The sequence below is a fragment of the Camelus ferus genome, chromosome 27 (assembly GCF_009834535.1).
Source record: "Camelus ferus isolate YT-003-E chromosome 27, BCGSAC_Cfer_1.0, whole genome shotgun sequence".
Taxonomy (NCBI): Eukaryota; Metazoa; Chordata; class Mammalia; order Artiodactyla; family Camelidae; genus Camelus; species Camelus ferus.
The window spans coordinates 15667332-15691336 of record NC_045722.1 but is presented as its reverse complement, the minus strand read 5'-3'; the positions used below and the strand labels follow the sequence as shown (position 1 = coordinate 15691336).

At 48.0% G+C, this 24005-nt stretch overlaps 1 protein-coding gene across 2 annotated transcripts in view; it reads right to left on the bottom strand.

The window, feature by feature from the left end:
• The window catches only part of LOC102507840 (solute carrier organic anion transporter family member 3A1), a 59646-nt gene that overhangs the window by 5215 nt on the left and 30426 nt on the right, over nucleotides 1-24005 (bottom strand). Inside the window, exons 5-7 of one of the 2 annotated variants that reach the window (XM_032469105.1) lie at nucleotides 19813-19988; nucleotides 15242-15306; nucleotides 3711-3953 (exon numbers count right to left, since the gene is read on the bottom strand). In XM_032469105.1, coding sequence (XP_032324996.1) covers nucleotides 3711-3953; nucleotides 15242-15306; nucleotides 19813-19988 — 484 coding nt within the window. Of the gene's footprint in view, nucleotides 1-2507; nucleotides 3954-15241; nucleotides 15307-19812; nucleotides 19989-24005 lie in introns of those variants that run through there. The other variant, XM_032469104.1, reaches the window with a different exon arrangement.

The following is a 24005-nucleotide window of genomic DNA, read 5'->3' as shown; positions in this document are numbered from 1 at the left end:
TGTAGAAAATAATCCACTAGCACACAGCAGAATCTTTTTCCTGAAAAAACCCCTCAGGAGTGGTGTGGCTGTCATCCTAGGCTGCCATGCATGGAATGTTTCTGTGGGTCACCTTCAGGCTGTGAGATTCCTACCAGGGAAGGCGTGGGAACTCCCGCCACCCCTGCAGGACGGGATGCTCTAGGTCGTTACTGGGGATGAGGAAGTGGAATCAGGGATTTGAAAACATAGATGCCACTTAACCGAACTTTACAAATCACTAGGGGAAGCTATTCCACTGGAAGGTGTCGAGATAGAAGTAATTTTTTATAGAGAAGCATGTTCCTCCTGCTCGGAAGACATTAGGAAGTCTGTCAAGGGATGCCTTAGAAGCTCTTGGTTTCCCTTTATTATTTTGTCTGTGAAGCACTGCTAGCAAACCCCTCAGGGAACCCGTGAGCAGAGGCCTCTCTGGCTCCTTCGTTAGCTGTGAGGAAGGCCTGCGTGCTGGGACCTCCTGGAGTGGAGTGGACCCGGGGTGCCCGAGAGCTTCACAGCCCACCTTGTGGAGGCGTAACAAAGGCAGCCCAGAGAGCAGCCTCGGCGGGGGGAAGACAGCAGACCCTGTCCCCCAGAGATAGATATTTTTACAAAATGTGTTCACTTCATATGCAGGAATAATATTGGTAGAAAACTTCTTTGTCTCTTTGCAGGAGTTACAAAAACCTGTCACAAGTTGCAGCAAAGAGAGCCTTCTCCATGCATCCCTTGGCACGTTCAACTAAGGTGGTGGAGGGGTGTGTGGAGAGGAGAGAAAATTTGTTAGCATTCACTTTCTAGGTTTATGTCCGTCCCTTGCATTTCTGTTTTCAGTAAGTCCAATGGAGATCTCACCAGGAAATCTTTCCATTCAAAACCCTGCCTGAAACCAAATGAATAACCAAGGGGCAGGATTGAGCAGTGTAGGTACAATGGTTCTTTGGAGTGCAAAAGGAAAATTAAAGCCAAACTAGGTTTTCTGTTCTGTAGTATATGAGAAATTTAAAAATTTAACGGTCACAACACACATGTTAGAGCCACCTTACAAGAGGGGACTTTAAATTTAGATCCAATTCTTGATAAAACTGAGCCCTGGAGTTGCTCTCCTTGGTCATCCTAACGTCTTATTCAGCCTAAAATCCTAGGAAAAAATCTCTGAAATGCAAAGAGTTTTCAAAAACCTTAAAAAAAAAAAAAAAAAAGCAAATAGCCCCACAAAACACGAGGTCCTGGGACCCCAATGTGTGTGGTCTGAGTTTGGAGAGCTACACAACAGTATACAAGAGGGCAGTGATCTGCTAGCAATACATTTTCAAAAGAAAACCAACCCAGCACCTATACAGTACGGACTCACAGCCTTAGGAGCAGCAGCGCATACACAGTTTATGAATTGGATGGGAGCCATCCCGCCTTTAACTAGTTAACATATTGATGAATACCCCTATTTTCAGGACCAAGGACAGACTCAAGCAAAACAGGTGAGTTGTTCCAGAGGCAGCCCCAGCAGCTGATCACAGTGGCCCCGCGCCACCACCCAAAAGTCTCTTTTGGGCATCCTTGCTCCGTGGTACTTTCTCTAGTTTGGGGCTGCCACTCAAACTGCCTCATTTACAGTGTGTGTTAAAAATCTGGCACAATCCCCCCCTCTCCCCTGACTCTGTTCTTTCCCGATTCTTTGGTCGCCTTCTGGATGAACTGCAAATAGGTGTCCGAGGTGAAAAAGCAAACCAACCAACCAAACCACCGTTGGGGGTCCTTCCAGGGCCAGGAGTGGCCCGGACCAAGGTCCCTGCAGTCGCGTGAAAGGTGAGTTAACTGGGCCCTGTGTGTGTGTGTGTGTGTGTTTGCGCATGCGCTCTCGCATAAGCCCGGCCCCTTCTACAAACGGCCTCATCAGGCTGCCTGAAGGCGGCGAGCGGTTCCCCAATGATTCTTACCCCAAACGATAGGTTCACTTCTGGCTGTTTGAAGTTCAGCTGCTTTCAATACACACACAGAGCCCTCTAGGTTCAACACTGACCCTGAAAACATGACTGGCATTTTCAGGCACTGGCGTGCAGTGGCTTCCACAGGCTTGGGGGTCTGTTCAGTGCTCCAGACAGACACCACAGGTCCGCTCGGAGCTTGCGCCAGGGAACCGTTCTCTCTGGCTCCTCTCCCCAGAAGCCCTGCACCCATACACACAACCCACAGCTAGGCATGTCTCCTCCACAAAGGAGTGCCTCTTGGCATCTGAAGCAGAAATAGGCAAGGGCTTCCCATGACAGTGATCACTGAATCATGGAGAATAAATCGAGAAGGCAAATTTGCAATTCATCACGTTATCCCCTGTTGTCTCAAATGTGATTCTTTTAAAGGCAGGCTGCATATACACCCTCTTTTTCAAGCACTTGTTTTTTCTTCTTGTCACATGCTGTATGTTTGTGTTGTTTTCGCAGAATATCCGAATGAGGGTAAAATGATTAAAAAATTACAATAGATTAATTGCATCCCTTGAATCACATTATATTTTTGGTGCATTAAAAAAAGGAGAAAAGTAAAAGCAACCAGCATAATAAATTCGGTCTAGAGAACTGTGTTAGTGACTGAAGGGTTAACACAGATTTTAGAAGTAGTTAAAAATAGTATTAGAGGATTATACATACAACAGTTTGAAATTCATATGCATTGCATTTTTTCCCCTTAAAAATGGCAAAATGTTTGGCAAATGTCAGCAAATGACTTGGACTGTGTTGGGTTTCACCGGCTCTGAGCGAAGTCAGTCATAGCCAGGCGAGGCCCACTGCTTCCTGAGGTCACTCTGCGGGGCTGGGGGTAGGGGGGCGCCCACCGCTGAGAGGTGCCGCGGGGAAGGGGAGGTGCTGGCCTCCCCACGCCCGGCTCCCCCTGGGGCCCTCAGTCTTGAGAAATGGAAATGGAGCTGGTGAGAGGTGCCAATTACAGACTCCAGCATGGATCACCCTTTAGCATCGCTGAGAGAACTCTGGGGCCTTAAACCACATGTAGACTGGGTGAGTCGTCTACACAGCGACCCATATTGCAAAAGTCAGAGAGGAGCGGACCTCCACTCCTCCGACTGGCGTGCCTCTCCACCCGCCATGTGGACGGGGAGGGTGGCACGGGCTGTGTCACTAGTGCTTATCCTGGCAATGTTGTCAACTTGTATTTTTTTAGTAGACATTTTTAAAAAATATTTGTTTTGTATGTGTATGTATATCCAGAATATCCGTCCTCCAAGCTGGCCACAACTGTTCCCTGAATTTGGCAGTGCCTGTTGCTTGCAGCTGTCGGTATCCTGAAAAACCATGAAGTGCCTTCAAAGAGGAGACTCTGAGCCCCAGGAGGTCGCACATCAAACATGTGATCCCACGCTCTCCTTATTCTGAATCCTGTCTGGCTCTGATTTTGAGGAAAAGGACAAAGGTGGTATGTGTACATGTGGGTGTGTCTCCGTGTGTACTGAGGTTTTTTTTTTTTTTTTTTAAACCTTTTTTCTTTTTTCTAGGAAAAATGACCCTTTGATTACTAATACAGAGTTCAACCCTCCTTCAGTCACTATAAAACGGACTCCATGTTTTCACACCACTCATGATCTTCAAGGTTATAGATAAATTTTGTCCTATGTGTCTGGTTTGCGGGCACAGGGTCCCTCCCCAGATTGTCTAGGGTCAGAGTAGAGGCAAAGAACTCACTGGTGCTCAGCCCGCCCTCGTGGTTTTTGATGTATCGTTTATAGTTTTTCCTCAGGCACTGCCACGTGGTGGTGTAGAGGATGAAGGCGACGGACTTGAGCGCAATGGCGATGCTGACGTAAAGGTATCTGTAGGCCACGTTGTCGTAGAGGACGCAGGCGCCCTGCTCCCCGCAGAACGTGCTCCAGAACAGGCAGGTGGAGTCGATGCCGGCCCCGAAGATGAGGGGTGGGGGGATGAAGCCTGAGGGAGGGAAGAGGACAGTTAACTGGTCGGGCTCTGACGGCTGGTCCCCTGTCCCCGTGGTGTGTGCGTATCTCTTCCTACAGGACTGCAGGGCTTGTGGGGTTGTACGCGGTGGTTGGGCTCTCAGCGTGGCCTCTTCCTTACTGCACAAACCTGTGCAAGTTATTTAAGCCCTCTGGGCCTTAGCTTCCCCTTCTGCAAAATGGGGTTCATAATATCCTTATCAGATTGCTGTGAAGGCTGACTCACTGACTACCTGAGAAGCATTTACAGCAGTGCCGGGCACACGGTAAAAAACAAGATAAACGACAGCTGGTACTGTCATTATCACCATCATCCACTGAGAGTCCGAGTCTTCCCTGAAGGGAGACATTCCTGGTACACACATATACAAATGATGTATGCGGACACATGTATATGTGCACATGTGTATGTAAATACACGTGTATATGGTTTAAGGTGGGAAATATCTGCACATACACTGACACCTTCCCTTCCCCTCGATATTGTTACCCAGGCCAAGCTCACACAGCTCACTGTATGACAGGCCAATAAATCAAGGGATGAGTTGTCAGGGCAAGGAATAGTGACTTTATTTAGAAAGCCAGCAGACCGAGAAGATGGTGGCCTAGTGTCCCAAAGAATCATCTTCCCCGACTTAGAATCCAGGCTTCTTTTATACTAAAAGGGGAGGAAGTAAAGCATTTCCTGGTTCTGGTCAGCCTCCAGAGGGGAGGTGTTCATTTCTTTTTCCCTGCCATCCTTCACAGGCAGGCCTGGTCAGGGTGTTTCCTGTGAGCTCCACAAAGGTATTTTAGCTTAATGTTCATTACCTGGGAGGCAGGGTTCCCAGAGATGGGCCGTTATGTATAATTTAAGTTTATAGGCAGCATCTCTTTCGTGATTAACTTGTCACAGTAAAAGCCACAGAACACAAAGGCGAAAGTTAAAGAAACAGAGCCAATATGGGTCTTGTTCTTCCCAGATCTGATCTTCCCTCTTACGGTATTAAGACTGGATCAGAATACTTCTCATCCTGAGCTGGGAACTGGTTTTAAAATCTTCCCAGTAGATCATTTCAGGCAACTACCAGTCATCACAAAAGGCAGATGAGATGAAAACGGGCATCCTTAATTCAGTTCGTGTTACTCTGGGCTCGTGCACCTGCCGTTATCCCTCAGCTCAAAGGTTATCAGGCCTGGCTGCACATTAAGTTCACCTGAGGTGCCCCATCCTAGATTAAATCAGATTAGTGGGTGTGGCCCGGTCACTGGCATTGTTAAAATGAAACATTCCCAGGTGATTCTGGCTTGTTGGGGGAAAAATGTTTCATCTGTACTCTGGGAAAACAATGGATGGGTCATTGATACAAAATTGATTGCTTTGGGAAAAAAACAGCGTTCCCCAAGGCCAGACTGCGGTGCCAATCACCTTCCATGAGAAGCGGGAAGTAACCTCTGGAAGCAGGTGGTGACAACTCTAAGGTGCCTTTGCTGAGGTCTCCTGATGCCTGAAGTATTCTTTCTAGGGCCAGCCCTGAGTTTGACTTTTTAAAATTACGGACGGTCCTGCTAAGAATTTGACTGATATAGACCCTCTGTCCCTAAAAATACACTTACCCTACAAACTCACACCCACATTTCGGGGGGGTTCATGGACCCCAGAAGTCCATCCATGATCGACAGAGTAAGAATGGCTACGTTCTCTCCATAGCACAGCCTCCGTGCTGAGGGGCCCGCAGGGGGCAGCCTGGGAGGGGGAGGGTTAATGAAGGAGGGCGGGCTTCCTTGGGTTTCTTGTAAATTGAAGTGTAGTTGATTTACAAGGCTGTGTCAGTTTCTAGTGTACGGCAAAGTGATTCAATGACGCATACACACCTATTCTTTTTCAGATTCTTTTCCATGATGGGTTATTACAAGATACTAAATACAGTTCCCTGTGTTATATACAGTAGGTCCTTGTTGTTTATCTGTTTCATGTAGTGTGACTCTGTTAATCCCCAACTCCTGTTTTGTCCCTCCCCACCCTTTCCCCTTTGGTAACCCTAAGTTTGTTTTCTGTGTCTGTGAGTCTGTTTTCTTGGTTTTAATGACAGGCCTGGGATGGGGTAAGGGTTGGGGGGACTGCATTAGCGGATCACTGCTGACAAGGCTGGCCCAGGCCCGGATGCCACAGCACTCACCCTTAGCGCTCTCTGGCTCTGCTGCTTGTTACCCCACAGAGAAACCCCCAAGGACTTTGCATTGAAACCTCATTAAACCTCCAAGGCAGCTTGATTTAATAAACTCAAAACCCTGCACAAGCTGCTGCCTCTTTGCGGCTTCCAGGTAGGGGCTGGTCTTGGCCGGGGGGAACTCGTGTTCCCAGCATCCTCTGCCCAAAAAGGCTGCCCACGTGTTTTTGAGACCCTCCTCACCAACCAGAGTGTCTTCTCCCAGCCCCTGCAACAAACTGCCTTTCTTCATTTCCCTGAAACAGGGCCAACTGGAGGAACTGCCAGTGGCAACAGTGGATGGACACCAAGCCATTCTCCATTACTTAGGTAAAGAAATGGAGAGACTGTGGATAGACCTGGACATCAGCAGGACTAATCTGGCCTGTTCTTATGGCCCAGTGGGAGGATGCAAATCCATTCCGCTTTCTATCTGTCAGAATTTCATTAGCCTGTGATTGGCTCCTCATGCTCCTCTGTCTTTTTTTTTTTGGCAGGGGGAGGTAATCAGGTTTATTAATTTTTTAGAGGAGGTACTGGGGATTGAACCCAGGACCTCATGCTTGCTAAGCATGTGCTCTACCACTTGGGCAATATCCTTCCCCGACCCCCTGCCCTCTTCCTTCTGCCTCTCTGGTCCTCGCCTACCCATCACCAGGCAATGAGAAGTTAAGACCATGGCAGCTTTGCTATAAGCTTTGCCAAGGGGGAGGAACTGATGGTACAGGGGCCCCTTTCTTCACAATGCATGGGTCCCTGAAGAGTTGTATGCAAATCCAAGTTGGGCAAATTAGGTCAGATTTTAAGCACATCAGAGGAAATTTGCAAGATAACAGAACCATTCATTAATACTTGCTTAAACAATCTCTCTGAAGTGCCAACATGTAACTCCTTCACGTACCTGTATCCAAGTGAGGCTTTTTATAATGTTGTCTTAAAGTAGGGCACATTTCTACGTGCTAACCGTGTCAGTTTTATTTTTGTCAAGCTCTACTATTGGATGACAAGGCCCTGGAAAGAGTCAGAAAAAGTCTTCAAACAGACACCAGAAAGCTCAGTGCCTAGCAGAGGTTTTCATGTCACACTCAGCAGTGTGGAGAGCCCTGTGGTAGAAATGACGTTCTAACTTAAGGAACTGAAAGGGTCAGGTAAGTCACTTCTCTCTGTGCCTCAGTTTCCTGATCTTTCAAATGGAACTAACACCAGTCGGGGTCAAGGGGAGCACTGGTACCAACGAGCTGAGGGGGACGCAAGGGTCTGGGCCCTCCGTGTGGCCAGACCTCTTGCCACCTTATTCATCTTGCACTGGGGCCTCGGGGTGATAGTTTACACTAAACTCGGGGTTGAGTACCTTATGAGATTCCTTTTATATTTCTGAGTAGAGAAAACACTAGCTTCCTTTTCTGCCAAGTTCATCTTTTCCTTTTTATTGACTTAACATTCTTCCCCAGAGGGGGGCGCTAGCTACAGGCCCTGAATTCCAGGGGTACAGAGAATGTGAGGGATGGAGATCTTACTGGGTCTCCTTTATTACTGGCCTCTGCCGCTCTAGAACTCCTTTCCACTTGGTGATCAATTTTCACACACAGCCACTCATTTTAAAATCTTTTTGAGGGGTACCTATAAAAGCCCTTGCAGCCCCTGCAAGACGCTGGTTCCCCAGTGCCAGTGGAAGACTTCTACGGTGGGATGGCTGTCAACAATCATGACTGTCTATTAACTATCCCCCAACCCTGCATGGGGTGTTCTGTGTACATCACATCCCCCCATAACCCCGTGACACCCCTTATTTTAACTACAGAGAAACTGAGGCTGAGCAAGATTATTTATTTGTCCCAGACTTGGTATCTCAAAGCCCCGAATTCAATAATCTCCCCCCTACTAATTCAAAATTTGATTCAAGGAGAAGATTTTAGAGCTCTTGTCAGGGATTTCCAGGGCTACAGAATACATTTTATTTACCCTTCCACTAGTCTCCTGGGAATAACTGGTTTGTGGAAGCCTGTTTTTTGAAGCTTCCAACAGGGGTTCTGATCTTTGCAAAGTGTGGCGGGGGAAACACGCACACAAACGCTACAGGAGGCTGGTTCTGATCTTCGCCAAGTGAGGTGGGGTCCTCCCTTCTCAGGGGCTGGGAGACTGTTATTTTGTAAACAGTCTCTCAGTATTTGAACACCGCAGGCAGAACTGGCAGATACCTGGAGGATGCCTGGTGGTGGCGAGGAAGCAGTCATTTTGTAACCAAATGACTTTGGGTTCCTTAGGAACTCTGTGACCGTGGTCAAGTTATTCAACTTTATCAATCTCAGTTTCATTGTTTATAAAATGGGCACAATAATGATTTCTTTTATTGAGCTGTTGTACGAACTAAAATGAGAAAGCATTTGTGAAAACCCCTCACATAGTGGGCTCTCGACAAATCTGGTTCCTTTCCTGTTCTTTGGCTTTTCCTTGGGATAAATGAAAATTTGTCTTTTAAATGACCATTTCCAGAGAAAGACTTGCACGAGAACACCCATCCAGCCAAGATTCAGCCAAAAACCCCAACTGGCAAGAATTCTTCTCGTCCTAAGAACAAGTCAGTTTGAGACGATAAGCAGCTGCTTCCAGAAGGGAGGCCGCGCGGGTAAGGTGTATGTTAGTGCCTGTTTCTGCTCTTACGCCCTCAGTTACCTAAGGAGTAAGGAGGCAGGGTGACAGTAAGGAGGCAGGGTGACGAATGATGTAGTATTTCTTTAGAAACCCTGTGTTTTAAAAGAACGTGCCCCTCCCTGGAGTCTGAAGGAGCAGTCCTCTTCCTATGTCTCCTTGGGAGGAACGCATGGATGAAGTAGGCAGTGACTAGCACCCCATCATTGGGAACCCACCATATGTTGGGGCGGGCGTCCGGAGGCTCGGTGCTGTTCCTCCGCTATTACAGAGAACATTAAAAGGATTAGATCTTACTTCCTATTACACTCGGGCCCAAATTGCAGCTATATATCAATGCAAAAATTGCAGCACTGCTTAAGGAAATGGTCTCTGTTTTCCTGAAATCTATTAACAGATATTAAACCTCAGGGTCTGTATCTTGGCTACTTCATTCACTCCCCGGGTTAAAAAGGCCAGGCCTAACGATATTCTTTGGTTTAAACTTAAGAGGTGAACTGAAAGGCTTTTGTAAGAAAAACAAATTCACATTCCTTTATGGGACAAAATGGAAGCTGCAAATTACTCTGGCATTTACATTTCAAAAGCTAGCCATTCCTCTCCCAGCTGACCTGCCAAGACTTGAATTCACCACAAAATCTCTATTCAACCTGATGGAATGAATTTCTGTTGCCTCCAGCACAAGCTAGAGAGGGGGAGGTCAAAAAGTACCTTCTCCTGAAAGGATGAATGAGTTTCTGTTTCAGCAATGCCAGGGAGGAGACTGGACTCTTGACGTCAGGCCAGCATCGTCCATGGATACCTGACATTCACTTTTCTGAAATCCAAGAGGTTGGGAGGAGCTACTCTATTCTCATTTCATTCCTGGACACCTTGTTAAACTCACTGAGGCTCAAAGAGCTTAAATAACCTGCCAAAGGCCTCATGACCAATAATGGCAGCGCTGGACTTAAGCCCGGGGGTGCCTGACCGCGAAGGGGTCCGGTGGCAAGTATGCGGTGTCACCTTAGCACAGGTCAGGAGGAAAAGCCTGGGTGGTACAGGCACCCCAGGAGGTCAGACACATCACTGGGGCTTAGTAAATGTCTGCTGAATAAGCAAATACATGCACAGGTGAGTGGAAGGGGTCTCCCGTGCATTCCAGCCACTGCATCTTGCAACCGACCATCCCACCGCTGGGTGCCCGGCCTCCCAGGCACGCTGTGCTGACTTCTTCCTCTGCACTCACTTCCTGTGTTCATTTCTCCCACTTGCCTGGAGAACTTCTTTATAATCAAGCCCTCACAACAGGAGGTCCACAAATGTTTGATGAGCCACGTCAGGAGCTTCCGAGATGCACTTCTCTTAGACTGGTTCACGAATCACCCAAGACCCAGGGACAGTCAGCTTGGGAATGACACCTGTGTACAGCGGTGCACCCCAAGGCTGACGTTCCCAGTGCTCCTTGCCTGGCGGCTGTTCCGGAAAACTAAGAGCAGGCATGTGTGGGAGGAGAGTCTGGGGTGGAGAGCCCACGCCACCTTCTCACAATGCCCTCGAGACACCGGATTGTGTCTTATTCTATTAGAGGCTTCTCTGTAGGGCCAGTCACAGGGGCCCAAATCCTCACCTTTACCTTGTGTTTCTGCTGCTTCTCTCATACTCTCATCTAGTCAGTTGTGGGGGTTCATCCGATGTTTACCCCCATGATACGGCTTCCGTGTGTCCTTGCCTTTCAATCCCCTGGCTTTACCTCAGTCAGCTTCTTTTTCTCTCAATGCTTTAGTTATCCTACAACTTGCCGAACTACCTTGCACCTTTGTCCCAGGCTGATTTTCCTAGATCAGAATTCTGAGTGTCTATCCATTCTTCCATCTCATGCCATCATGACAACCACACAGCCAAGTAAAATCTTTTTTCCTTGGAAATTCAAGGTCCAAACTCTCCTAGCCCCTAAATCTTTTCCCATACTTGCTTCACTCTCCTACCAGAGTCCCCTGAAGGCAGGATCTGGCTCCTGATTACTTTTATATCCTTTGCAGCATCTAGAAGAGGGCTCTGGACATAGCAGGATCTCAGTATTTGTTTATATTCGCTTAATTTGGTGTAACATCTACAGCACACACTCGACCCTGAGAGCAAGGCTCTGGCTCAGACCCTGGAGTGGGTGTTAAACCCACACCCACGGAGAAAAGCAGTGATTGGGGCATTTGCAAAAGGATGAGGAAGGGTTGGTTTGATTACATTAGGCATTCTGCTTTGAGTAGGTCATTCAGTTCACTCAGAATTTCCTGACCCTTATCCAGCTCAGTGTCCTCCACTCAACTTCCACCACTGTCCTGGGTGACTTGAACTTCTCCCCGGACATGAGCTTCCGCAGTCTTGCCTTTCAACAATTCATCCCCGATGTCAAGGCCGGTCCCTTCCTCTGTGGTCATGCCACACTCTGGTTAACTCTCAGGAATGCTCCACCTCCACAATCTCAAAGTCAAGAGTACAGAGCTTTGGCCACAGATTCCAATTCTTTCTTTCATGAACTACTCCATTCAGGCCCTGCATTCCTTTCTCTCTCTCTCTAGGCTCTAGCTCTTCATCGCGCCCAGGAATCACCGTCCATCACTTTGGCCCCGCTGTGACCACCATCCTTAATTTCTTTGCTCCACACTCCTTCCACCACCCACTGCACCCCAGCTTCTCCTCTAGGGCTGCAAAGGGCTGCTTGGGAAGTTCCTGGTGCCACGCTGCCCCAGGCCACTGCAGTCGCTGCCCCTGCCCTTTCTAACAACGCTTCCATTGGCATTTACAGCAACAAGGAAAAATAACCCTGCATTCACTTCTGGTCTTTCTTGCTTTATACTCCTCACAGCCAAGTGTCTGGAAAGACTGGTCTCCTCTTGCTGCTCCCACCTCCTCACGCTCTGACCCACCAGTGGTGTTGGATCAAAGACTGAGCCTTTTACGTGCACTGTCCAGTACGATAGCCACTGGCCACATGTAGTGACTGAGATGAAATTCAATAAAAATGAAGCAAGACTAGTTTACAGAAGCCACATTTCAAGTGCTCCATGGGGCACAGATACAGAGCATTTCCACCATCACAGGAAGTTCTATTGGACAGGGTTGGCCCATACCACTCCCAACCCGCTCCTCCTCCTGGTCTTCCTGTTTTAATAAATAATATCCCATGCACCATGTGATCCAAACCTTCACTAAGGAGCTGTCACTGTGGATTCCTCCTCCTCAGATGCTCCGGACTGTACACTTCCATTCAAAGACTAAGCCTTGACAGTCCCTCCTCTACCCACATCTCCCCATCCATCTTAGCGCAGGTCTCCATCAGCTACTCTGTTAACCGTTGACTTATTATTCAGTTCCCACAGCCTCCACCTGGCAGACAGTGACCCTTTCTAAAAATGCACATTGGATCTTATCGCCCTCTGGTAAATGTCCATCAGTGACTTCATTTGCCTTTGGGATAAAGGTCAAACGTGTCAGCGGGGCAGCAGCCCTTCCTGAGCACGTTCCTGATGGCTGGCCTTGTCAGCCCCATCTTCTGCTAGTCCCCCCAGCCGCGTGGGCTTCCAGCTAGCCCCCAGACATGCTGTAGCCCTCGCTCCCTTCCAGGCTTTTACTCCTCCAAGTCCCTCCATTGGAGCACTCTCTCTCCTCCTTGCTCAGCTGTGAAGCTCTCCCTCATCCATCACATCGTAGGTAGACATCACATTCTTTCAAGCCCCCACCCCCGCCCCCACCCCAAGGCCAGGCCAGGAGGCTCTTCCACATGTCCCCCTTGCACTGCGCTGACTGCATCTCAGGTCTCATCACTGAACTGTGATGTCCTCGTCATATCTCCATTACCCACGCGAGGCCAAGCACAAAGGCTGACGATGTCGCGAAATCAGATTTCTCGGTTGGCCCTTCGTTAACAGTAATGGTGGTTAATCTTACTGGGTGCTGCAGGAAATGGAATCAGGCCAAACGCAAAGGCTTCTTTAGTGGGCCCCTTTTCCTTAAAGGATGAAACTGGCACATCCTTCTAGAGCAGTTTTCTGAATTGTGATTTGTGACCCATATGGGCAATAAAATCAATATAGTGGCTCATGACCAACTTTGAAAAAATAGAACAGAATAGAAAATATCAGAACACATTATACATATTAAGGGTGAATATTTTTTCATAAAATCTTGGTTTCAGCTATATTTATGCATATGTATATATGTATTGGGCTACATGGTAAAGTGAATCTCTCGCTGTGGACCACAGTCACAGAAATTGAAAAATACTCTTCTAGATAATGCCTAATTGGTTATTCCTGGGGCAGACATACAGAGAAACTGCTTTAGAGCACATACAATGATATTAACAGTGTCACATTATACATGCTCTATAATTTTCATTAACTTTTCGAAAAGAGCTTGCCAGTTTTCTTTCACTGTGTGCTATCAAAATTATTCTCAAGATGAACTATTTTTTAAGGGTCTTTCAGCAGCTGTTTAGAGGTACAGAGACCTCTACAGCAACTCCGTAGATGGGGGGCTCCCACCTTCCCTGGTCAGCTCCTGAGGGAACCCCTGTAAGAGCAGTGCTGGGCTCACTTACCTGGGTATGGTCCACAGAGCTCTGAACATGTTAGGTGCTCAATAAATGTTAGTTTATTGAGTGAATGTGCATGTGGAATGGTTTTAGCATTTTCAGAAATAAGGGCCCTCCAAGTTCGCTACCTGATAGTACACATTCATCTGTCTACCCACCCAAATCAGGGTGAAGTAGGGGCATCACGACGGATGCATTTTCTATCCTTCCAACGAAAAGAGAAAAACATCAGCGTTATTAGTACTGTGTGCAGTTAGACAGCTCTAAAAGCCACCACAGCTTCCAGGAAGGCCTAACTGTTTCAGTGTGAAATCACCGCTGAACTGGTTTTAACCGGGCTTCGTTACACCCAGAGCATTTCCATTTCCCATGACCCAGAAAGAAGACAAAGGTGCCGTTTCAGGGTCCCCAGGTGTACCGACACATGTGGCATGGCACACTGATCCTAGCAATTGACTGGAAATTACTTGCTACAGGCAGGGAAGGGAAGTGAGGAGGGGTGCCTACCATGTATTTGCCATTCCCCAGGGATAACCTTGTCTTACTAATGGATGTAAGGGTGAATAGCTTTCTTCTTTCATATATCAGTGATACTGTAGGCAATCTCATTAGGGAAGTAACATATATATCTATATATATCAAATTTTAAAACACATTTAGGAAATATCATTCATAGCCTCACTATTCAATGTTAATAGCTGGTACCATTTTCATCCCTAGCTTTCCAGTATTTTCCCATGTTTATACAAACTTTAAAAACATTTGCATAGAGAGTTTATCACACACACCTCTTTTTCCCCTCCCACATATCATGTGCCCTTTCCAAGTCTATAAATATTTTTCTTTCCAGAATTTTAAAGGGGAACATAAATCCTGCTGGGATGAGAGCCCATAATGGGTTTAGCTAATGCCCTGCCAATGGACACTTGTGTTGTTGCCAATTTTTCACTTTTATAAACATTTCTATATTTAACTCTTTGTGCTCATCCATGGTTATGTACGATTTGGAATGAGAAATTTTATTTTTACTTTGAAGATACAGGCCATGGTTACTTTACACACATGGTTACTTTACACATTGGACATTAAAGAAGCCCGCTGCCCTATTATTAAAGAAAAAAAAAAGTTGTCCTATCTTGATCTTGGCCTTGACAAAGAGAGTTCATAAAGCAGCGGTGTGGTCTAGAGGGAGAAGGGTGGGGCGTGGCTGGGAAACAGATTACCTGGTTGGCCTTTCCAACTTCTCCCTAACCAGCCCCAGGACCCTGGAAGATCCATGGGTGATTCCTATCCTGTTTTCCCATATTAAAAATTGGGGGGGGGGGGGGTTAGACTTAATTCCTTCTATCCATACCAAACCTTGGAATACAGGCTTGATACCTTGAAGGTCATATTTGCCCCATCTCAGAAACCCAAAGTAAAGAAACCAAATCTGTTTGGAAAAATTAAAAGGGTGCCAAGTTTCCATTTGCAAAGCGGTGTGAGGATGCCTCTCCCCCCAAGCCAGCAGCCCTGTAAGTGAAGCATTTCACAAGCTGTCCATGAGTTGCATAATGAGGGTGCCAAGCGACACCATCAAATTTTTTTCCCTTGGGTGCTATGGCTTTTCCTCCTTCTGCCAATGAGAATTCAGAGAATTCATGAAGGCAGAGCTGATACCAGCGAAAATTTTGTGATATCCTGGGAGTGCCCGAGCAAAATTAACAGACTTAACGCTTCTCTTGTTTACCAAAAACTAAACTTTCATAGGAAAAAAGACAAACTCAAGAAAAGGTACAGCTTCACTGATAGGTACTCACCTGGTCATTAGCATCCAATTCATTACTGAGGGAATAAAGAGATAATACGTACCCAACAAACGGAGGAGGAGAAAAAGAACTCCCAGGGCGTAAGACTTGAGTTCAGGGCTGACTGTCCTACGTGCAAAGAGATGAAGAGGAAAAAAGAAAAGATTCTTATCGCTCCACTTTCATTAACAGACCCCAGAGTCATTCACTGCTGTCCATCTGAGTCCTGCTTTAGAAAATTATTAATGGTTTTGTGCTTTTTTTCTTTTTTCCCACTTTCCCTGCCTAAGTCTGAAAATCACTGCAACTGCAGTGACAAGATAAGTTTAGGAACTTAAGTGTTTTTTTAATAACTAAAACTAATCTTGTCATTGGAAGGCGGGAATGCAAATTTGGTTCATAAAGTCTTCATTTAAGGCATTTTGCTTTTGCTGGGACAGGGAGGCATCTTAAATGGGTGGGTACAAGTATCGGGAAATGTCAGTGGGGAAGGTAATTCCCCTTATGCTACACGAACAGGCTGGAACCATAAACACCTCTGCATTCTCACGTCATTTTGTGAAATCAACCAGACCAGCACAGGCTGATTCCCCAGGTGGACTATTTATGACAAAAATCCATTTGTCTATATCCAGTTTCAGTACCTTCTAAATTGCAAGGGTACCTTCATATAGTCATGTCTCTTTGTTTTGAATGGACTCAATGTCCTTGGCTTGGGTTTGCCCAGAAGCAAGTCCCTTCTGGTACATTTTCTAGAACACTCTCAGAATGTGACACCTTCTGTTCGGAAATGATGATGGATTCCGGACAGACAAGCCCTCACGGCTGGTCACACATCTTCTTTGTTAGGCCTCTTACTCTTGAAACCAGTATTTACTCAATGTTTGCCTTCTCTCCTCGAGGCCAAGGACTGCTTGTATCTCGCTCAGCATCAGTGTGGTGTGCGGCACACGACACGTGCCGAGCGAACGTGTGAGTGGGTGGATGGGTGGGCAGGTGTCTCCCATGAAGCCCCGGGTGGCCCCATCTCTGGGTGCTGGTGGAGGAAGGTGAAGGGAGGGGCATTTGCCCAACCACGTGCACTTCGGGTCATCCTGAGCACCACTGGCAGAGAAGCGTCCTCTTGGCCTGTCCCCATATGAGGCCCTGGAGGGGCTGAGGGGCTACGCACACTCCCGTGCCCCTGGAGGGACCTGGCTAGGCCTCAAGGGAGTCTGGTGCGGCCGAGCCTTTAGGAACACCAGGAGCATTTCAGCGTGGCTGAAAGACCCGGAAGACCCATGCATAGTCAATTCTGCAGAAAACAAACATTAGAACGAAGTTACCAATGGGACATCTAAGTCCAATGGGACACCTGGTACACAGGATACATAACCTGGCTATGGGCTTCGCAGCTAGAATAACATTCTTAAATGGCCCAGGGGTCATCCTTCCAAGCACCCAGTGGCAGCCGTCCAATGACGTCCCACCTGGTTTGAGTGTCAGACGGGCACGCCTTTGGCTTCCCGGTGTTATAGGCCAAAAGACACCATCAAACCAAAAGGACACGGAGGTGATTTTCACAGTCTGCCCTATTTCTGAGATTTTCAGGGAAAACTAAAAATGTGTCATTCTTAGAGAAAAACACATTCCTTCTTAATTGTAAGGAGTGCAGTATATGCAAGTACTCCCAGGGCAGCAGGTCAAGACCTTCGCTGAGTGATGGGAACGCCACTCTCTGGCTGACTGAGCCAGCTACTGTACAATATTAAAGGTGAGATCAGTGCTTCTGGACAGACACAGGGTCAGTTCTCTGCAGAATATATGCCTGGCACAGAGTCCAAGTTCTCTGGGGTTAATGTTGGCTCCGTGGTCCCAGATTTTGCACATTCATGTGGAGCTACTGACTTGAAAGACACAAAGATAAAGGCAATGTCCCCTTATCAAGAAAACACGACGGCATGATGAGCCAGAATACGTATCTCCTGAAATTTGATTTCCTTTTAGCTATCGCATCACTAGGAATAAAGGGAAGAAGGCGCTAAGATCTCCCTTCATATCCTGTTGGGAAACTGGTTCCCACGGGAGGAATAACCCCCCTCAGATTTAGTTACGGAGAAACGGAGGACCCAGGGCAACGCTGCTGAAAGTTCCAGGCGAGGCCAGGGGGCCACTTCCTAGCTACCTTACCTTGAGGGCAGGGCTTAATCACTCTCTGAGCCTCTATCTCCGCATCGGTGTGTGAGCAGAGATGCAAGCACAGGAAGTTAAAACAAGAGCCCCCCCAGCGCTGGCACCCGAGTGACTGCTGGCTGGCATCCGGGCCTGCAGACGTCCTGAGCACTGCTGCGGGCAGGTACACACCTGTCTGGTGTAACAGTGAGAGCGGGTGCACTGCTCTGGGATGGGGAAGGGCTGGGGCCCACCTGGGCTATGACTCAGACTGTGTCCCCTGTACCTGCTTGGAACCTCTGTGACGGAGCACTGGGAGTGGGTGGTGAGGGAATATGGTATTAGCCTGGGTCCCTGCCCCTCAAAAGGCAAGCGGGCAGGTACCAGCCGGCCCCATGGAGCTAGAGCATGGAGCTGTGGGGTGGACGAGGCCCAGCCGAGGGCATTTAGGCCATCTGTTGCTGGTCCACTGAGAAGGAATCAAATATTTCCTGAAAATCTCCATGAGACGTTTCTCAAGCTGAGATTTGGAAATGATTAAGATTTCAACCGACTTTCTGTGTTTGGGTCTGCCAGTCACAACTCAACTACTCAGCTAAGTTTCTGCAGAGTAGTCAGGGCGAGAAAAAACGGGGGGGACAAGTCATTGCTAACAGTTGTGAGGGCCATTTTTTCCCTGCTTCTTGGACCCTTCTATGTGGGAACAGCACAATACAGCTTCATGGGAATTTCTAAGAACAAAAAATAAACTTTTCATAATGCAGCTACCCTAAACCCCTACCTGAGATCTGAGGGGTTTTGTCCGTATGCCTATTGTATATAATCACCCTCCATATATAATTTAAATTCAATAGCTCATTTCATAAACACTTTTTGCTTTCTTAAGAATTTTCATTATTCCACTGAGCTGTGGTACTATAATTTAACTCACTATTCCAATTCAGATTTTTCTGCTATCACAGTTAACATTGTAATAAAAAATCTGTCTGCATTGAGCTTTATTCTTCTTGTAGAGAAGTATTTTCTTAAGATAAGTGGCAAGGGGCAGGGTTCCTGTATAAAAAAAAATCTGAACATTTTTATGGCTCTTGATTCCCACTTGCCATAGTGCTTTTCCTGCAAGGAGCCCTACGTTTTTTGATGCCACCAGCAATATGTGATTTCACCAGTTTTCCTACAGCTTTGCAAGCACTGGGTGTTGAATTTCTCCCATTTATTTTTCAAACTTAATAGGTATAAAACGGCAGTTTGCTATTGTATCCTGAATGCTTCTGCACATTAAAAAAGCTTTGCTGGAGAAGGGGAGGGTATAGCTTGGTGGTAGAGTGTGTGCTCAGCATGTACAAGGTCCTGGGTTCAATCCCCAGGACCCCCACTAAAAAATAAATAAATGAATAAATAAATAAACCTAATTACCACTCCCCCCCAAAAACCCCCACAAAACAAACCAAAAACAATAAAAAAAAAAAAAAGCTTTGCTAATGGCTTTCTAGATAACAAAGTAAATCCTTCCCTCGTGAATTCATCACCAAGATCAGGAGATGTGGTAGGCACGGTGAGAAGCAGAGAGAGTCTGGATCAAGCACCTGGTGATGGACATTTGTACCAGCTGCATCCAAGCATTTCACCCCGACTTTGATCTCTAGCCCCTGGGACTGAATTGGTTTGCTTAGATAACCGCGTCCCAGGGAGATGGATCTGTCTGTGTTTGGTGCCACTCCTTCTGGCTCACGCGGATGCTGGGGCCTGGAGCACGCCGCCTCTAGGTTCCTGGCCCAACCCAGACAACTTTGCGGCTGTGTTAGTCACTCAGAACATTACTCAGTAATTCGCCTTTGAGGCACCTTCACCTGCCCACAGCTCCCGAGAGATGGGCACACACAGAATCATGGGTGGCTCTCTCCAATCATCCATTTGTACAAAAGCAGTCACTGCTTGCCTTCCGTGAGCCACTGGGCCCTGCATCACACCTCCTCAGTAACCCCTCACATCTTTACGATGTTTGTACACACGCAGTCTCAGCGGGACCCACATCACTGCAGGAGGCAGGCAGGACCAGTGACATCACCTCTAGTTCCAGATTCAGAAACAAGTCTGAGGGACAAGGGGCCCAAGGTCAAACAGCCAATCAGTGGCCACAGGGGCCAGACACTGGGACTTGGCTAGTCCAACGCTATTTTCATTTTACTCCAACAATGTTGCTCCCTGTAAAAATCAATGAAAGACCACATGACAGTCCCTTTCAAAATCACCTGCAGTCTGTTCTTGGGAGGACGTGGCAGTGTAGCGTTCTCCCTTGGGCCATGCTTTCCACTTCTGGTGTGAGGGGCCTGTCAGAGGTCACTGATTCCCACCAGCCGAGGGAAGCTGCTTTTAAGACTCACATAGTCCCCAGAGTTCTGATTTCCAGAACTGCAGACACACAGCAGGTGGGGCAGAGGGAGAGAGTGAGGCTGGCTCTCAGCTCCCTGGGGCTAAGCTTACCTGATAAGAATGATGACCGAGGGGGTCTGCGCCATTGCCCCGATCATGCTGCAGACGCACATCACACACAGGAAGGTGAGGAAGGCCTCTTGGCACCCGGGACTGGGGCATTTTCCAGGAACCACGGTCGCATTCTCAGGTGGGACGGTCGCAAGGCACGCACAGCCGGTGAGATTCTGGAAGGGAAGCGTTCGCCCTTTTAACTGGGGGTATCTCCAGTTTGCAAATCCAAAGCCATCCATCAGCTGTCACAGCCTTATTATGCACCCTGTAGTGCTTCATTTATTAGGCCTGAATAAACGAGTTAGCTTTTTAAAGGAGGCTGCAAAACACATGCAAATAAAGGAATATTTATGGGTAGGACGGCTGAGTTTCCAGTCTCCTGTGTATCTCATTTCTATGCTCAAGAATCCCTCAATAGGCAGTACAAATGTGTCCCCACCAATACAATTAGAGAGGAAATTGTGCTTCCACAATGTGATAAAACATTGCCAAATTAACACTGTAATCACTTGCCAATTTGTCCTCTCTTTTATGCGGTTATAATTACACTGAAGTGTATTAAAAGAAGTAAATCAGGTAACCTGCATACCGCGTCTGGTTCAGTGCCCAGCGTGGCACTGGGAACAAAGGACGTGCACTGTCATGCGTGAAGCTGCTGCGCTCGTGGGGCGGTGAGACGGGGTAGCTAATGGGAAAGTTCTGGAGTGGCTGAGAAAGCGAAGAGGGCGCAGAGATGCCAGGGAGCTTACAGCATATCGGGGGGGTGAGCTGAAGTCCAGCGAGAAGCATTTATTAATATATGATCAGAGAGGAGAAAGAAAAGCAGCTGAATTCCATCTGATCTTCGGGTGGATTCTCGCCCAGCCGCCCCTGCTCCCCGGCACGGTCCTGGCTCACGCTCCAGGAATTTCTGATGGCAAAGGGAGGAGCAGGGGCTGGGAGAGGAAGTGCCGAGCCAGTGGCCAAGCCAATTAAGGTTCGATAATAATCGTGCCGAAGCCTTTAATGAATACAAAATGAAAACAATCATAAATGATTCATCACTTTTCTTTCCAGGACTGCTTGGCTTTCAGAGCACACACCGAGGTAAATCCCCCTGAGGGTCAAACAAATCCCCTTTGGCTTCTACATCGCTCCTCCTCAGTCCCTCTCCCCGGGCTCTGTTCCTCCCCTCCTTCTCCTTTTCTTTTTCTTTCTCCACAGGACGTACAAATGGGGGTTTTCTCAGCCCATAAAGCTACGTGGGATGCTTTCATGCGTGTCCCAAGCCTTCCTGTACTCCCTCAGTCCTGTGTGGCTGTGTCCTGCGCAGGTGCTTTTATCCGTGGGAAGTTGGGGGGAGATACTCCGTGGGGTTGGACCCTTCTTCCTAAGCCACCTGCCCAGAGCATGTGCCTTTGTGTAAATGGCCCCAGTACAACACCCAGTCATTCCCTGAAAGGTGCTAAGGTCCTGCCCCTTTGTCCCTTTCCATATACCTCTGCCTGGAGACATTTAGCTCCTCTTCAAAGTCCAGTGCTAACATCTCCTCCATCTGGCGGCCTCCCCTGGCAGAGCCGCACTCCCCCTCCATGAGGGCACACTCCACACCCCTCGGGCAGAGCCCCTTCTGGTCCTCCTGGAGGAGACCTTGTGCTCCGGGATAAGAACGTGTCTTATGTGTGATTTACAGAGTGCTGTCTCATAGCACAGCGCCGAGACACAGTAGAGGAAACTCAGCAGATGGTTTTAGAATGCCTAAGTGAACAGATCTTCCTCTGCTTTTATTAAGGAGCAGGGCTTCTCCCCAGCTTGAACTGAAAATGCCGCTTCTCCCCCTGGAGAGAGGAAACTGCTCCTCCCCCGACGCCGACTTCACAGCCAAACTTCTAGCTGTTCACCATCTTCACTCCGCGGTCCCCTTCTATCATTCTCTCAACTTACTCCAGCTGGCTTGGGTCCCCCACATGCAAGGATCAGACGAGCTAAGCTTGCCAGTGGCCTGCACGGCCCAACGCCACCACCCACTTCTCTCTTCCTGGTGCGCCCAGAGCAAGTGCCTGTGACCCCCTCCTTGGCTCCCACTGCTCGTTCCCTCGCTTGCTCTCTGGTTTCCTTCTTCCATCTCTGGTTGCTCTGTCTGCACCTTCCCCACCTCCTACCTTAAAATCCTGGAGTTCCTTGGGGCTCTGGTCAGGACTTTCTTCCCTTCTCATCCCACACTCTTCCCTAGGTTGTTTTGCCTCTGTGTGCTTTCTGATGACCCTCCTAAATTTAATCTCTAGCCCACATCCCTCCAAGACCCACTTGGGATGCCCCTTCCTAACACTCCGAGCACGTTGAGACAACCGACCTCGACTTCAGGGATGAAAACCTTGTGCGGGATTCTGCATTCGCACTACTTTTCCAGCCACGGCGGGTAACTATCTCCTTAGCATTCCTTTCCTTGTATAGATGAGGAGGGGAATGTGGGCAAGGTTTGGAAGGTAGAACTGAAGCAGAGGTCGCTACTCTCAGATGGTCAGACACAGAGGTGCCCAGAAGGTGCTCACTGGTCCCAGCATCCCTATGTGCACCTGTCTTCTTTCCTGACTGCCCTGCTGCCAACAGAGGCTCCGTGCCCACCTCTGCTGACTTGGACGCAGGCTTGTCGACCTGCTTCCCCAGATCCTTCCCGGAGAGTCCCCTTCATTGCACTGAGCGGCTGCCTGAGCACAGATTTTGGGAATTTCCCACAAGCCTCGACTTTCCCACCTGAGCTGGTGCTTCATGGATGGGGTGAGTGACTGTTCTCCAATCCTTCATCTCACTTCTTCCAGATCTTAATTCCCCAACTCCTCCACGTTTATGTAAGCTCTAATTCCTATACTAAACCCTTTATTTCCAAAAGACTTGCAGGTACTGTTTTGACCAAACCCTGACAGATACATATACCTCTGGCCCCAATCTCCCTTCCCTCTACATCTCTTGCCTTAGAAATGACACCCTGTTAACTCTCTAGATACCAGGTGGTAATTCTTGTCCTACCTCCTCTCAGATGTCAAAATCATCTTCCTCATGACCATAAGACTAATAAGGACAGAGACCACCGTAGTTTTGATCCCTAAAAGAGATTTGGGACTGGGGTCCTTAGAACCACATGGACTCAAAGCATGATCAGGTATATATAGGGAATAGGCACCTTGTGGATGGCTATGGTCTTGTTCAGCCAAGTACCCCAGGAACTGAGTTCTGACTCACATATCCCCTTAGGAATGTGATGGCTCCACTCAAATATATTAAATCTGAATAAAGAAGTACAGTGTTGCCTAGAGCCTTTGGGAGGGACCCATCCAACTCCAGCTTCTCTCCCCAGCACCAGCAAGCCAAAATCATCACTGGTCGCCGGCTGGTCGTGGGTGTCAGTAACCCCACTAGTGCCTCATTCCTGTCCAGTCGGCCTGGGCTGCCCTGGGCCCGTTTGTGTCCTGTCCCTCCCTCTGGCTCTGTGCTCTCACGTTTCCCCTTTGCCTCCATGGTGGCTCAGCCCCAGCGTCTACTCACTCGGTTCACAGGACGCTGCCTTTCTGGACATGTTCATTTACTAGATGGGCTGTGTAATCACTGAGATAAAAGCATCTTATTTCTGTCTCATTTCACACGGCCACTGTGCTAGAGGAGCTGCTGAGGGCTCTGGGCACATAAGGCGGTTGTTAGGGAAGAGACTTCCACCCTGACGTCCCAGAGGGGCGGGAATAATCATCCCAGGGTGTGTAACTGGAAGAGGGGACTTTCTGCCAATGGAGTTTCACACTATGATCCCAAATGAGAAGGAAGTAGCGAGAGAACCCTTCAGCTGATATTAACTGAGTATCTAAGTGGGGACCCCTAGACCTGCAAAAGCTCCGAGCAGTAGTAAGTTTGAAAATACAGAGATAACCTGGGTATGAAGGAACGACCCACTTTAATTAAGGAGATGACAGAGGCTAATTCTCACCCTGTCTGTGTACAATGGTCTCCCGGGGCCGGTCCAAAATAAAGATGGACCGTGGCACCTGCCTGTAGGCTGTCACGACTTGAATGAAGTGGGACTGCCCCAGGGCTGTCCTGGGCAGTCCCCAATATATTTAACTATTAAGAAAGTACACCAGGCTCCAAGAGATCAGTTTACCACTCCAGACCTGATAAATGTCCAATTTTCCATCCCCATCGCAAAGGAGTGTCTTCCCAGC